Here is a 17,306-nt window from a genome sequence, read left to right on the forward strand (position 1 = left end):
TCATGGAGGTACAACGTACAAGTTTACAGCTTGAGAATTTTCTCAAAGTGAATATACCCATGTAACCAGCTTCTAGGTCTAGAAACAGTGTTACCAGCACGGGGGATTCAAGGATAAGGACTACCCACGTCAGTTTATTCAGGAGTGGATATCAAGGGAAATAACTGAAGGTATATCCTATAGAATGCTTTATGACTTTTTTTTCATTTTCTTCTAAATGATTCTTTTGATGAACTCCTAAGATGCTGCAGAATGATAATTGGGAAGAGCAACATACCATATTAACATCCCTTGGGGTTATTTGTACTGTTGTTCTTAGTTTTAGTACTGAGTCAATGCTGCCTTCTCCACTCCTGCTCACTCATGAGCAGTAGGATGGTTGCCTGCACCCTCCCTCTGCGCTGAGGCCTGAGCCAGTCTTAATCACCTCTAGCCAAAAATAAGGCGTTTCACCCCCATCCAGGGGTAGGACCTGGAATTAGTACTCAACTTGGTTCCTGGGGTACGTGGGATGGGCCCAGCCACCCACACTCGGTAAACTGTTCTTTCCGCTTAATACCCACGATGATAGTCTGCTCCCTGTGAGTAGGTTTCTGCCATGGTCACTTTGATCTTTCTGGTCACTACAGTGGGGCTGGATCTTAGCCCACTTAACCTGGGGTCTACACACCTGGCCTAGCTCTTGGCTGCCTGTTGGGTAAAGAATTTAACTTTATTCAAAGTAATTTGGTCTTTGCCCTTATTTCCTGAGCAATAACTCTAAAACTTTGTAATTTCCTGAGTAATTGAGGTGCCTTTTTTGGTCTCCAAACCACACCTGAGGGTTTCTGCTAATGAGTGGGGGCTGGGCAGGCCAGAGAGACAAGGAGCTAACCTCAGGAGGGAGGTGGGCTGATTAAAATAATCACTACAGAGTGAGGCCAGTCAAGGCCCTGGACACAGAAGCTCCGCCTCCCCTCAGTTCTCCTAATAAGAGTCCAGACTGCACACGGGTTACAGCAATCTGTAGATGGGTCTGCAGATAAACAGTAATTGAAGTGATGCAGCTTTGCCAAAATAAACTGAGAGATCTGATAAGGCATAAATCAACTCTTCTCTTTTCTAATTCATTTTACATCCATGTGAAAAAGCATGAGCATTATCACATTGGGCCACACCACAGCAGCAAACTCATCACTACACCTCTGCACAGTAAGGAGTCCACTTCTGTAATAATAACAGAAGCAACTGTTGAGTTTTGTATAGGGCTCTACAGATTGATATTCATTGTCTTGTTTGAGGCATCACAAATGTACACAAGTTTTCCATTGTTTAGCCAGCTCTGTGGAGTTGACAATTGTTGATGCTCTTGCTGCCCAAATAGAACTAGAGACGGTTTCAAATGAGATTCACAGAACTAGAAGTGCGGTTGTTCCTCTCAGAGATAAGAAGGGTAAAGTTTTATTTAATAGTGTAATATTACTGAAATGAGTATAATACTAAAAATCATAGCTAATTGCCCTCCATCTCTGCGAATGTCAGAACAATAGACGTCTTAAATGCGGAGAATACACGTTACATGTAAGAGAAGCTTTTCCTGACCTAGATCTTGGATTTGATTATCTGACTAGATTTAGAATTTCTGTAATAATTTCTTTATTAAATAAGATGGGACACTTCCTCCTTTTTCCCATAGAGTTTCTATGTGATCTTGCTGCTGAAGTGGCAAGGATGAAAACGTGTCTCATAACCTCTGAGAGGTCTGTGAGTTGCAGTCTGCCCTGAGGCATTGCACCTCATCCCTCCTGAGGTTCTAAGTCATTTTGTATTGTTTTTCAACCATGACTTCGATCTCACTAGATTTTAGTATATCACTTGTTTATAGTTACCAGTCAAAAAACTATTCTTAAGTTGCATTCAGGTAACTAAAGTACTGGGTGATTTTTAGTTTTGTGAGGTGGATGGCATCATCTGTCCTTTGGATCCACTTGGCCTCTAAAGATTGTGCAGATGAAGAAAGTTGATGTTTTGTATTATAAATGGCACAAGAGATAAATGTACATGAAATATTTTCATGTTTTATAGAAAGAGATTTGGCACACAAAGTAAGTTTGTGAATGAATGAATGGCAAGATAGGCAGGAATGCAGAATCTGGCCTGTTCAGGCATACAAGTTCCTCCTTGAGGTAACGTCCACCAATGTGCAGAATGTGATGCTCTCAACCCAGAGCTTATTTCTGGTGCCCCATTGCCTGGCCACAGAAAATGTGGCTCTATTTTATTTAGTTTTAACTCACAAGAATGAAAGAATCAAAATTCCACCTTTGACTAACTCTAGAATCTCTTCTCTCCTACCCTTAACTTTTTTTTACTCTTGAACTAGATATGAATCAAGCAACCTCCTCAATGTGCTTTCAACATTAAAAATTTTTGTTGCAGTCCTTGATGAGCTCATCCTGTCTCATGCCATCTCCTCACTTCAGGTTTCTCTGGATGGCATCATCACATAGCAAATAGGATATGTGCTTTGGAGATAAATGAACTGGAGTTTTGATCATGACTCCGATACTAGTAGTATTTATTTTTACTTCAACTTTCTTATCTGTGAAATGGGTATAATAATACTTAACCATATATGTTTGTTATGGTGGTGCCAACAGTTAACACATTCGACTGCTAACTGAAAGGTTAGAGGTTCAAGACCACCCAGAGGTGCCTTGGAAGAAAGGCCTTGTGATGTACATCTAACAAATTAGACATTAAAAACCCTATGGAGCACAGCCCTACTCTGACACACATGGGATTGCCATGAGTGGAGACGACAGCAACTAGAATGGTTGTTGTAAGAATTAAATGAAAAAGAAAACACACAGTAACAGGCAGATGTAGGCACTCAACAAACATTACTGACCTTACCATCCCTGCTAATTTTGGAACTTTATATTTAAAGGACTCATATTTGAAGGACTTTAGTCTTGATCAGTAAGGTCTCTGGGTGATACAAATGGTTTGCACTCGGGTGCTAACCAAAAGGTTGGCAGTTTGAACCCATCCAGTGGTGCTGATGAAGAAAGGCCTGTTGATCAGCTTCCATAAAGATTTCAGCCTAGAAAACTGTGTGGAGCAGTTCTACTCTGTAACACATGGCATCACCATGAGCTGGCAATCGACTCGACAGCAACGGGTTTTTTTAATCTTGGTCATTGAGGATTTGACTTTCCGTTTAAAATGTGGCCTTTTTATTGGACACGATGCCACATACATCAGTATTGCCTATTTGAAAGAACACTCCCCAGCGTGGTCCCCCATCACACATACAGATGCCGTAGGAGTCATCGCAAACAAAGGTCTGTGATCTCTAGGAGTTAATTCTGGCTAACCTTCTTCCAAGTCACAGGCACCATGAGAGATGGGTTTGGAGATGGGGTCTCAGGCTACTGCTACAATGCAAAGAATGAAAGGAAGGGAATTGGATCTTTGACAAGAGCTATAAAGTCCAACTTTCCTAAGATTCACCTGGTCCTTGTCCTTGTTCTTCCGTCCCCAGGGTTTGAGGTGTACAACCTCTGGATTGAATCTTGAGACTATGTCCCCCTTCCTGTTCCTCCCTTGTTTTGAACATACAAATCTCTTCAGAAAATATAAAAGAAATGTGTTTCTTTCCCATTACTAAAGCAGTATCCAGGCCTCATCAGGTAACTATTGAACCCAAAGAGACTTTTTGAAGCTAAAATCCAAATAATCAGCTTACTAGGGGTCCAGGCTAATGCATAGCTGACTAGAAAACTCAGATGGAGCCCCTTCCAACAAGGGCTTTCCCAGGCCTTTATGTAACACTGATGTTTAGCGACATTTAAAATTTGACTGTGCTTGAGTCATGAAAACCAGAGTGAAGAGGCGTTATTATGGTTGTATGTTGCACTCAGCCAAGTATTCTTCCCTGGGTAAATGTAATTGCAAGCCAACTCCAGGCACGATGTCTTCCCGAAAGCCTGTGGTTTTGGAGAAGTTCTGGCATCTACCAGGGCCATCCTGGACTCTGGCTAGAAGAGAGAAGAGGTTTGATAGAAAGAGCCTTAATTAAGATGAGGACTCCAATACCTGGTCTGTCCTTCAGCCATTTATACCGACTATGTGAAGTGTGACACCACCTCCTCTGGCCTCAGTTTCTTCACCCATAGAATGTGACATTTGACCTGCCTCCTCTCTAAGGAACAGACTAGCTTGAACCAACACTAAAAAAAATCTAGATGAAAAGCTCAAATGAGATTGTAAGCCATTTCCTTCTAAAACCCTACGGAAAGTTCACGGGAAACATATCATACCATGTTTTATTACACATTTCCACCTCTACATATTCTGCAAAACTTCTCTACATACACTTTGAGAAGGATTCCATAAAATATTTCTCCCCTTTTCCAATTTAGCTTCATGTCATTGTTCCTCTTCAACCTTCTTCCCCTTTTAAATTGCAAATCGCTTGTTGTAGAAGCACCCTAAATAACCTTTCCCGGGCAGCCAGAGTTAAATTACATTTGCTTTGCATGTGACTCTAGGGTCACTTTGAGTCTGGAACAACTCCAGCAGGGGGTTTGGTTTTGGTGTTTGCTTGTAGCTAAGGCAGAGGGGAAGGTGAATTAGTCAGCACTCACTCCTTCAGAAGCAGCCTTCTATTCACCACCCTCTTCATCTCTGCTGGCTTCCCATTTCTCAGGATGGAATGTTCTGAGAAGGAAAAGCTCCCTGCCTCCGTTTACCCCTCAGTGGCTCTAGGAAGATTACAGGAAGGAGCTGGCACTCCCCACTTCTTTTTTGTTGTTGTTAGTTGTGGTCAGGTTGGCTCAGACTCATAGCAACCTTATGTATAACAGAACAAAACATTGCCCAGTCTGTACCATCTTCATGATTGTTGGTATACTTGAGTCCATTGTTGTGACTATGTGTCAATCCATCTCATTGAGGGTTTCCCCCATTTTTGCTAACTTTACCAAACATGATATCCTTTTCCTAGTGATTGGTCTTTCCAGATGATGTGTCCAAAGTAAGTGAGCCAAAGTCTCTCCATCTTCCCTTCTAAAAAGCATTCTGGTTGTATTTCTTGTAAGACTTATTTGTTCTTCTGGCAGTTCATGGGATAGTCAATGTTCTTCACAAACACCACAGTTTGCACACATCACCAAAGTTGCTCAGAACTCAAATCTAAAACTAAATAAAGCCCTAAAAGTGTACTATTTCTGCAGATCCTTGCAAGCCCCCTTGCACAGGCTATTTCACAAACAGTACATGTAAGCAACTACAACATAAAAGAACCTTGACAATTACTCAGTGAGCTTTGGAACCTAGCATTTCACTTAGGACGAGCTTTGTGAATCCAGAGAAGAAAGCCTTTTGGGGATCAGTGCAGTTAGGGAAAAGCAGGTGAGCCACAGGTCTGAGAATCTAAGTACGCTGGAGCTACCAGGTGGCCCTGGGGGCTGGCCCGGAAACTTTTATAGGTCATCATCTCCATGGGTTGCGATACCAAGTTGATTCTTCGTTTCATCACAACTATTTACTAGGCAGCTGCTGGGGTTTCCCAACTGCCCTAAAGGAGGAGCTTCTTTTCCCCATGAAGCCTCATGGTCGCTGGTTGTTGGATGACAAACAAGGAGACTGTGGGGCATGGTGGATTTTTCTCTCCCCTGAGAATCCTCTCAAACTGTGGAGAGAAGAGTGTAGTAGCAGGAGCAAGTGCAAGACTATTCATGTGGGTCTTTAAGTTCTTCTTGTTTTATTGTTTTATTCATTCACTCACCAATATTTCTTGCCAAGCATGGTTCAAAGTAATAAAGACAACATTAAACAACAGAAAAGTATCCTTTGCCCTCTTGAAGTAAACAGACAATAAATTAGTGAGTGAACCTATAACAAGTAAAGTATAAAAAAATAAATTGTAAAAGAGCTATGAGGGAAGAAAAGTGCTATGAGGTGAATAATGGGGTCTATTTGTTGTTAATTGGTATTATGCATGATGATGATGATCATTCTTCCTTGGTTAAATAAGTATGTGAAATGCTAGGATACAAAACTATACCAAACCCATAAAACCCATTGCTGTCGAGTCTATTCCGACTCATAGTGACCCTATAGGACAGAGTGGAACTGCACCATAGAGTTTCCAAGGAGCACGTGGTGGATTCGAACTGCCGACATTTTGGTTAGCAGCGGTAGCTCTTAGCCACTACGCCATCAGGGTTTCCACAAAACTATACCAAGTGGATGAATTTGATGTCTCAGAGCCTTAATATACCAGTATGCTCAGGACTCTCCCAGAGGGAGAACAGAAATTCCCTAGTGTCGGAACACTGTGGCTTTTTTCTCATGCTATTCTATGAATAGATTGGGGCACCACTGGACCATTCCCGGTACCAAAATTAAATGTCCTCCCAGCAAATTTGGTTGTTGGTTTGTATCTTGCCTTACTAAAAACTCTAAGATGGATACCCATGTTAACACAGTCCCATTCAAACCCATGTTAACACAGTCCCATTCAAATTCTGTGACTTTGCATAATTTGGTGGTTAATGCTGCTTTTTCCCCCACAGAACATTGATATCACCAATTTCAGCAGCAGCTGGAGTGATGGTTTGGCCTTTTGTGCTCTCCTCCATACCTACCTGCCTGCCCACATCCCGTACAAGGAGCTGAATAGTCAGGAGAAAGTAAGTCACCTGCCCAATCATACTTGGTTATCTTCTAGAAGGTATAAGAGGAATTCCTAGTTATATTCATACATTCCAATGTGGGTGGCGTTTATAAATCTGAAGTAGAAATTAGGATATTGATACCAGGCACAGATAACTACTGAGTGTAAAACTTTACCTTGGAATCCCATTCTCAATAAATACTTCTCAGTTTCCCTTCTCAATATATACCCCTTGTGAGCCAGAAAATACAGTGAAGACCAGTTTACTGTGACAATGGAGAAATTCCTATCACCCATATTCCAGCAAATACTCTGATAGTTTCAGGAAGACCTTGGTCTCATTTTTCAAATTCTATTCCAAAGAACCAGCAAGCACCACCAAAGAAAGTTCCGTGCTTCAATACACTAGGGAAACTGTATATTATATAATGTTTTTAGAGATTCACAGTACACACTAGCACATTAAAGACTCTGAGAAGTCCTACATTAAAGAAACCTATGTGACTTTGTTTAAGCCAGCATATATTAGACCCACAAAACCTTTTTATTTTTTTTTTTAGTATACTGTAATCCACTATAGCAAGGATTGGAAAACTTTTCTGGTTAAGGGCCAAATAGTAGGCTTCATGGGTTAGTTGGTCTCTGTCTCAACTCCTCAGCTCTGCCATCGTGGCACTGAAGCAGCCATAGACGGTATATAAACAAATGGACGTGGCTGTGTTCCAGTTAAACTTTATTTACAGAGACAGGCTGCTATGCCAATTTTTTTTCCATGTTGCTGTTAAAAAAAAATTATAGTACACTTATGAAAATACCTCGTGGGAGTAGGACATGGTTGGCAAACAAATGTAGAAGGTGTGCATTATTTGCATAAAAATATGGTGATTTAGATAATGGCGACTCCATGCACAACAGAAGGAAACACTGCCCAGTCTTTCACCATCCCCATGATCAGTTGTGGATTGGACCTTTGCAAGCCATAGGATTTTCAGTAGCTGATTTTCAAAAGTAGATTGCCAAGCCTTTCTTCCTAGTCTAGAAGCTCCTCTGAAATCTGTTCAGCATCACAGCAACACAAAAGCCTCCACTGACAGATGAGTGGTGGCTGTACATGAGGTTCATTGGCTGGGAAATGAACCCAGGTCTCCTGCATGGAAGGTGCACATTCTACCACTGAACCACAGTAGGGGGCTGACTTGATGGCAGCTAACAACACAACAACAATTTAGATAAGGAAGACGAGAAAGTCTTTCTGAGGAGGTGACATTCAAAGCTGATACCTGAAGAATGAATGCAAAGGAAACAGCAGTGCAAAGAGTGAGGGAGCCTTCCAGGAAGGGAACAGCCAGAGAAGAGAATGCCTTGGTGTGTGTATTGTAAGACCTAAAATGTCATGTGCCACCTGACATCTTTGACCCTTACAAGGCCCCAAAGGCCTAACCATGAGTTCCCCTGCTGTAACTAGATATGCCCCTCACCCAAAGGGAAAGGCCTCCCACCGGCTAGTTCCCCTATCAGCTGAACCAACTGCACCCCACCCAGCCCTCAACCTAACAGCTTTCACTACCCTGCAGCCCACAAAATTATTATAACAAGCCAATCTTATCCTTCCGCAGGAACCAAGGGGCACCCCACCCTCTTGTAACTGCAAACCTTGCAGCCCACAGCCCTTCTGGTTCACCCTTGTCCCAAGTGCAACATCCACGTAGCCCTGCGTGGCATGCGGTGTCCTCCTGCTCGAGGCTGTGTGTATCTGTATATAATAAACTGCTGCCAGTCCCACCTGACCAGTGGCAAGTGTTATATATTAGCTCCCCCCAGAACCCTAGGGAGGGACTCCCTGCCTCACCCATGAGTGAAGCGTAAGTGGACCAAACAGTGCAGTCAAGGAAGTGGAAGAAGGTCAGTGTGGCTGGATTGCAGTATGTAGGGGAAGAGTGGCCTGTGATTATGCCAAGGGGACAGAGAGGGTCCAGGTGCTTCAGGACTTTCATGGATGGCTAGGGTAAGAAGTTGGCACTTTGCTCTAAGCACAGTGGGAAGCCACTGAGGGGTTCTAAACAATGGAGTGACACCATTCATGGTTTTAAGAGATCTATCTGGCTGCTATGTGAGAAATGAACTAAAAAGGGAGCAAGAATGAAGGAGCTACCAGTCAGGAGCTGTTGAAGTAGTCAGCTTAGTTTACTGTTTCCTTGGCTTCATTCGTAATCTGGAACTAGGGTGGTAGCAATGTAGGTAGAAAGACATGGAAAGATTTGAAATATGCCTTGGAAATAGAGTCAGCTAGACTTAGTGACAGAGTGGTTATAGGGGAGAAGAAGAGGAAGGAGTCAAAGATGACCCCCAGGCATCTAGCTTGATAGTACCATTTTTTTAGATAGAGAAGGAATAAATATGTTTAAAAATTCTGTTTTAAATCATGTAAGTCTGAGGTATCTGTGAAATATTCAGGTCGAGCTGTCAGGCAGGCAACTGGCTATCAAATCTGGAGCTCAGAGGGACGATCAGAGCTGGCAATATAGATTTGGGAGTCATCAGTGTGTAGGTCAGCCTGTCTTAATGAAATTTTTTGAGATGATGCAAATGGTCTATATCTGTGCTGGCCAATATGATAACTCACCAGATGTGGTTATTGAGCACATGACATATGACTGATATGACCAAATAACTGAATTTTTAATTTTAATTTAAATAGCTACCTGTAGTGGTGGCCCCTGTATTGAGCAGTACAGGTGTAGATGATATTTAGAACCATCACCTAGGCCTCAGGGGTAGTGTAGAGAGAAGAGGACCAGGGAACAAACCTTGAGGACGCCAGTGCTTGTTGTCTGGGTAGAAGACGAAGGCCCAGCAAAGATAACTAAGAAGGAGTAGCCCAAGGGTAGGAGAAAAACTGGGACAATGCTTCCCATGGAAGCCAGGGGGCATAGTGGCCAACACAGCCTGGGGGCTGTGCCCAAACATGGCCACAGCTGGCACCATCAGTGATGTCAGGTGCCCATTCCCTCCCCACCTCCTAATTTTTCAGTCTCAGCCTTTTCCATAGGATGTTATAAAGATAATTGAGTAAATAATTTAGTGTGCATAAAACAATTCCAAATAATCAGAAGACCCTACTAAAAATTTGATAAGATTGCATAAATGTTCTCTAAAACAGTATCTTCCTGAGAGCATGAGATGTTTGTCTGCAGTCATGCAAACAGACCCAAGTTCTTTTGCCTCAAATCAGTACAATCTGTTGGGAAATAATGAGCCTAAAAGTGTTTACTTTCACATGATGAGTCATGAGCATTGCTTCCTGATGACCAAAACGTTATGGTCTTGCTCTGGATCCCCAGCAAGTCCCACAGATTGACTCACAGCTAGCTGTGCAATGATCTGACTATGGCTATATTCTGCAAATATGGAACCATGCAGAAAAACAGTAAGACATCACAGCTTACTCATTTTCTGGGGCCCATACTTTCTACATAAAGGGTTGAATTTCTTCCCTCTAACCAGTAATACTGTCATCAGGGAGCACATGAGTCAGATTGTGAAAGACCACAGGTCTGTGCTGAGATTAGCTATCTAGAATTCGATATCTGGAATTTTTCATTTTAAGATCTGTTTGACTCCACAGCCTCCCTGTCAACTAGTTTCTGTCCTGTAGCCTAGGACTCTGTTTGCTAGTTCCACCCACTCACCCCATGAAGGAGCATCTGGCTTCCCATTCCTGAGTGCCCCATTCTGGCTGCATTCTGAGTGGAGTTACAGTGGCTGCAGCAACATTTGGTGCATACTCAGTGTGTGATGAGTGTGTCCTGCGGATCACTGACATGGTGCTTGATGAGAGACATCCATTTCTATTGAAGTTGTTGATGAGGGTTTTCAAAATAATGTGTCAGAACAGGCAAATCAACATCGTATAAAGCTGAGCACATGTACAAAACTCCATTAGGGAGTAATCTTTTTCAGGAAAGAACAGGCTAAAAGCAGGGAAGCTTTTTCTAAAAGAGGCATATTTGTAGTTGAGTTTCAAAGGGAGCAAGCTAATTTGAATGAAATGTACATCTGAGGCTTCGTAATGCTAAGTGGGTAACAAGTCCAGCCCCAAGCCTAAAGCCTTATTCCGTTGAGCATGCATTGATGCTTTCTGGTGTACACATACATCAAAAAGGGCACCGAGAGAGGCCTGAAATGTTTGTAAAAACCTATTAAAATCAAAATCTAAAAATTGTACAGGCAGCTCTTGATAGCCCAGAGGTTTAAAAATCATGAGCTGCTCTTACCTAGATGGAAGTAATTAAACCAAGTAAGTTTAGCATCTGTATGAAATAGGGAATTTCTGATAAAACTAACAAGGATGTCTTCTATGACATTACAGAAAGACACAATCGCAGGATATGAGTCAATGGAAGGTTTTGGTGTTTTATCAGTTAAAGGATAGCATCATCTGTCATCCTATGAAATCTTCCACTTAGGCTAAACAGATTCCAGTAATAGAATGGGGTATGGTCATGTCAGTGACTGAAATGAAATATCAATGTGAGAGGAGAAACTGGCAATGGTATTATTCCTCCCATCAGTTTTGGTGAGACAGTCTGCAGTCCTCCACTAGCAGAAACTCCGGTAGCCAGGCTAATGGCAGAGTTCCACCATGGGTTGGGGGCTTAAGACGGTTCCTGGAACTGAAAGGGCTCAGGTCTGCAACTCCTCCCCGACCCAGGGCAGAGGCTGAAGCAGTAGCTGGGCTTCTCCCGATGTCCTGGCCTGTGTGTGCAGAACTGCAGCCAACTCAAGCTCCCAACAAGCTCCCAGCAGGCCAGGGGAGACCCCACAGAGCTTCAGCCATAGGGCAGACTCTTCTGCCCACCATCAGCACTTCTGTCACCCATCTAGCCTTCTGCGAGTGAGAGAGAATTAGGGTAGTGGTGCTTGGTCACTAATGTCCTGCTGCTGCCAAAGTGTGTAAAAGTGATTTCTGTGAACAAAAAAAATCCCCTCTATATAATATTCTATATTGTAGTTTATACTATTTTGAAGTATTTTGGGACAATTTTTCAACATGGACTATTTCTTCTTTGTTCAGTATCTGCTTAGAAAACACCAATGAAATGATTAGAATCCCCAGGTCTTAGGGGAATTCCATGTAAAATATTTGCTTTAGAAATGCCTTCCCCTTAAGCCTTACTAGTAATCAAAGAATGCAAATTAAAACAATATAATACTATTTTTAGCCTGTAACATTTGGCAGAGACTTTTGAAAATTACAATATTTTATACAGGTAAAGGTACAAGAAAATTGGCTGGAATTGAAAACTGGTATAACATTTTAGAAAGCAATTTGTCATTACATATCAAAAGCCATAAAAATGTTTGTATCTTGACTTACGGAATGTTGGTAGCCTAAAAACTGGCTTACAAGCATCCTCCTCCCCCAAACTAACAAAGAACTTAAAATAAGAACAAAGGCTTCATTAGCACCAAAAGAGGAGGTTTCTGCTGCTAGTTTGGACTACACTGAAGGAAGCCAGGAGTCAATTCACAACCCCCCTCCCAAATGAACAGAATAGCGTTATGGAAAGAAGTATAAGGATTCCTGTCTATCCCCATTAATATCCCTTAATTTGAAGGAAGTGGTGGTTCAGTGGTAGACTTCTTGCCTTCCATGCAAGAGACCCAGGTTCGATTCCTGGCTAATGCACCTCATGCACAGCCACCACTCATCTGTCAGTGGAGGCTTAGATCTTAGCTATCTAGTGCTGCTATAACAGAAATACCACAACTGGATGGCTTTAACAAACAGAAATTTATTTTCTCACAGTTTAGGAGGCTAGAAGTCTGAATTCAGGGTGCTGGCTTTCTCTCTCTGTTGGCTCTGGAGGAAGGTCCTTCTCTTTTTAGCTTCTGCTTCCTGGTTCCTTGGAGATCTCCATGTATCTTACCTCATTTCTCTTGTTAGTTTGTATTTTTTCTCTTTTATATCTCAAAAGAGATTGACTCAAGATACACCCTACACTAATCCTGCCTTATTAACATAGCAAAGACAACTCATTCCCAAATGGGATTATAACCACAGGCATAGAAGTTAGGATTTACAACACATATTTTGGAGGGACATAATTTAATCCATAACATTTCATCCTTTGGTCCCCAAAAATTCATGCCCTTTCACGTGCAAAACACATTCACCCCATCACACCATCACAAAAGTCTTAAATCAACCTCAAGTCCAAAATCTCATCTTCTTAATCATCTAAATCAAATATGGGTAAGACTTTAGATGTATTCCATCCTGGGGCAAAATTCCTCTTCATCTGTGAACCTGTGAAATCTAGAATATCTATTTCCAAAGTCCAGTGGTGGAACAGGCACAAGGTAGACATTTCCATTACAAATGGGAGAAATTGGAGGGAAAGAAGGGATAACAGGGACCGTGTCATGTTATTGTTCGATGCTGTGAAGTCAGTTCTGACTCATAGCAACACTGTGTGCAACAGAACAAAACACGGCCCGGTCTTGCACCATCCTCACAATTGTTACGCTTGAGCCCATTGTTGCAGCCATGGTGTCAGTCCATCTCATCCAGGGTCTTCCTCTTTTTTACTGACCCTCTACTTTACCAAACATGACGTTCTTCTCCAGGGACTGGTCCTTCCTGATAGCATGTCCAAATTACGTGCAATGAAGTCTTTCCATTCTCACTTACAAGAAGCACTCTGGCCATTATTTCTTCCAAGACAGACTTGTTTGTTCTTCTGGCGGTCCATGGTATTTTCAATATTCTTTTTCAAAACAGGCACCAAGCAAGCCCAAAACCCAGCAGGACAAATTACATTAGCTCTAAAGGCTTGAAAATTATCCTCTGTTCTCTGAGACCATCTGGGCAGCAGCCCCACCATCCAGACTCTGGGTGTAGGCCATGCCCTCTGAATTTTGAGTGGAGGCTCCTTGGCCCTGGGTTTAAGCTCCACCTTCTAAGCCCACTGGGATGCCAGCTCTGCTCCCTCAGCTTTGGGTGGCCCCATTCTCCTAGTCTATCTGAGTGGCAACCCCACCCCCTCGGCCCCAGCAGGCCCCTTTCTTCTGCCCCTTGGGCATGGAAGCCCTGCCCCCTCAGCTTTGGACATCAGCCCCATCCCCCTGACACACTAATGGAAGCCCCACACTCCAGAACCAAATTGGCAAAGATCTGACTCTTTGAAACGTAGAAGGCCCATCCTTTGAGATCCAGTAGACAAAGCCCCACCCTTTGAAACCAAGAAGGCCCGGCTTCCCATGCTGTTTCCAACAGTTTTGCTGATTCCAAGCTGCTCCAGGGATGGTCCTTTTTTTTTTACTAGGGGACAGCAGATGTAGCTTCTCTTACCTGTTTCCTGCCTGTAGAATTCCAAGGCACAGATAACATTCTTTCCTTTCTTTCTTTCTCTGTCCCCTTCAGTCCAAGCAGATGGGTTTGCTGCTGTTGTAGTTGGTTAGATCCATCAGTCACAGGCTTAATCTCTTTAACAAAAGATTGTGTAGCCATGTCCTTGGTGAACATTCTAGGACACATGTCCTTAGTTTGTACAATGTAATTTTCCAAATCTTTTAAGTTCTGTTTTAATTTTACACAGTTCATTTTTAAGTCCATCTCTCTTTCCTCTCACATTTTACTGTAAGCAGCAAGGAGAAGCCACACAGCCACTTTAAGATCTTGCTTAGAAATCTCCTCAGCCAGATATCCAAGTTCATCACTTACAAGTTCTACCTTCCACCAAACATTTGAACATAAGTCAAACAAGTTCTTTGCCACTGCATAAAAAGTATCTCCCTTCCTCCATTGTCCAATCACATGTTCATCATTTTCTTTTAAAGCCTCACCAGAAGTACATTTTTACCCACATTTCTAATAATATTCTGTTGCTGGCATCATATATATTCTCTCAAATGATAGATACTTTTTCTATAGCTCTCCTCACTTAGTTCTGAGCCCTCACCAGAATTGCCTTTGACATCTATAATTCTACCAACAGTCTCTTCAAGGCAATCTAGGCTTCTACTATTAGGTAACTTAAAACTCTTCCAGCCTCTACTCGTTACCCAATTCCTGTACTGCTCCCACATTTTAGGTATCTGTGGTGGTAGTATAGATGATAGTGGCAATATAGGTGGTGGTGGCAGTTTGGGTGGTGGTGGTGATGGCAGTATAGGTGGTAGTGGTTGTATAGTATTGGTGCCAGAATAGGTGACGGTGGTAGAGTAGGCAGTGGTGGCAGTATAGGTTGTGGTGGTAGTATAGGACATGTTGGTAATACATGTGGTGGTGGCAGTACAGATGGTGGTGGTAATACCCCACTCCCTGTGCCAAATTCTCTCTTACATATCTAGTGCTGCTATAACAGAAATACCACAAGTGGTATTTTCTCACAGCTTAGGAGGCTAGAAGTCTGAATTCAAGTTGCCAGCTGTAGGGGAAGACTTTCTCTCACTGTTGATTCTGGAGGAAGGTGCTTGTCTCTTTTGGTTCCTTAGTGATCTCCCTGTGTCTTGGCGTTTATCTTACCCCATCTCTTTTTTTTTTTTTTTCCATTTTTGTTGTCGTACTTTAGATGAAGGTTTATAGAACAAACTAGCTTCTCATTAAATAATTAGTACACATATTGTTTTGTGAAATTGGTTGCCAACTCTATGACATGTCAACCCTCTCCCCTTCTCAACCTTAGGTTCCATATTACGTGCTTTCCTGGCCCCTGCTGCCTTCTTGTCCTTGCCCCTGGGCTGGTGTGCCTATTCAGTCTCATTTTGTTTTATGGCCTGTCTAATCTTTGGCTGAAGGGTGAACTTCAGGAGCGACTTCATTACTGAGCTAAAAGGATGTCCGGGAGCCATACTCTCAGGGTTTCTCCAGTCTCTGTCAGACCAGTAAGTCTGGTCTATTTTGTGTGTGTGAGTTAGAATTTTGTTCTGTATTTTTCTACAGCTCTGTCCAGGACCCTTTATTGTGATCCCTGTCAGAGGAGTCGGTAGGCAGGCACTTATAGTTGTGCTGGACTCAGTCTGGTGGAAGCTGTAGTACTTGTGTTCCATAACTCATTTGGACTAATCTTTCCCTTGCGTCTTTGATTTTCTTCATTCTCCCTTGCTCCAGATGGGGTGAGACCAGTGGAATACCTTAGATGGCTGCTTACAAGCTTTTAAGACCGCAGGCACTACTCACCAATGTAGAATGTAGAACATTTTCTTTATAAACTATGTTACGCCAATTACGCTAGATGTTCCCCCAAGACCATGGTCCCCACAGCCCTCAGCCCAGTAATTCAGTCCCTCGGGGAGTTTGGATGTGTCTATGGAGCTTCCATGACCTTGCCTTGGACAAGTTGTGCTGGCTTCCCCAGTACTGTGTGCTGTCTTACCCTTCACCAAAGTTACCACTTATCTATTGTCTATTTAGTGTTTTCCCCACCCCCAGCCCTCACCTTCCTCATAATCATCAAAGATTGTTTCTTTTTGTATGTAAACTTTTTCATGAGTTTTTATAGTACTGGTCTTATGCAATATTTGTCCTTTTGTGATTGACTTATTTCATTCACTGTAATGCCCTCCGGATTCATCCATGTTGTGAGATACTTTGCAGATTCATCATTGTTCTTTATCATTGCATAGTATTCCATTGTGTGTAGGTACCATAGTTTGTTTATCTGTTTATCTGTTGATGAGCATTTAGGTTGTTTCATCTTTTTGCTTGTGAACAATGCTACAATGAACATGAGTATGCATATGTCTATTCGTGTGATGGCTCTTATTTCTCGAGGATATATTCCTAGGAGTAGGATTGCTGGATCTTGTGGTGTTTTCATTTCTAGCTTTTCAAGGGAGCACCATATCGTTTTCCAAGATGATTGTACCATTTTGCATTCCCACCAGCAGTGCATAAGAATTCCAATCTCCCCGCAGCCTCTTCAACATTTGTTATTTTCTGGGTTTGTTTTTGATTTGTGCCAGTAATGTCGGGGTAAGATGGTATCTCATTGTGGTTTTTTTTTTATTGTTGTAGTTTAAATGAAGTTTACATTTCAAGTTAGTCTCCCATACAAAAATTTATACATGTGACCCTAACTGCTCTCCCCATACTGTGACAGTCATTGTGGTTTTGATTTGCATTTCTCCAATGGCTGGTGATCGTGAGCATTTCCTCATGTGTCTGTTAGCTGCTTGAATGTCTTCTTTGGTGAAATAACTGTTCATATCCTTTGCCCATTTTTTAATTAGATTATTTCTCTTTTTGTTGTAGATTTTAGAGATTAGACATTTGTCGGAATTGTAATAGCCAAAATTTTCTTCCCAGTCTGTAGGTTCTCTTTTTATTCTTTTGGTGAAGTCTTTTGATGAGCATAAGTGTTTAATTTTTAGACGATCTCAGTTATCTAGCTTATGTTCTGGAGTCTGTGTGTTGTTAGTTATAGTTTCTATCCTGTTAATGCCGTGTATTAGGTCCTCTAGTGTTGATCCTATTTTTTCTTCTATGATCTTTATAGTTTTTGGTTTTATATTTAGGTCTTTGATCCATTTTGAATTAGTTTTTGTGTATGGTGTGAGGTATGGGTCCAGTTACATTTTTTTTCAGATGGACATCCAGTTTTGCCAGCACCATTTGTTAAAAAGACTGTCTTTTCCC

General features: G+C 42.1%; 1 protein-coding gene across 3 annotated transcripts in view; it reads left to right on the forward strand.

Annotated features, from left to right (window-relative positions):
* The window catches only part of SPECC1 (sperm antigen with calponin homology and coiled-coil domains 1), a 393,222-nt gene that overhangs the window by 359,928 nt on the left and 15,988 nt on the right, over positions 1–17,306 (forward strand). For all 3 annotated transcript variants that reach the window (XM_012555496.2, XM_023731046.1, XM_023731045.1), the window contains one exon: positions 6,564–6,680. In XM_012555496.2, the coding sequence (XP_012410950.2) occupies positions 6,564–6,680 (117 nt within the window). The remainder of the gene's footprint in view (positions 1–6,563; positions 6,681–17,306) is intronic.

This window comes from Trichechus manatus, unplaced genomic scaffold (genome assembly GCF_000243295.1).
Source record: "Trichechus manatus latirostris isolate Lorelei unplaced genomic scaffold, TriManLat1.0 scaffold00040, whole genome shotgun sequence".
Taxonomy (NCBI): Eukaryota; Metazoa; Chordata; class Mammalia; order Sirenia; family Trichechidae; genus Trichechus; species Trichechus manatus.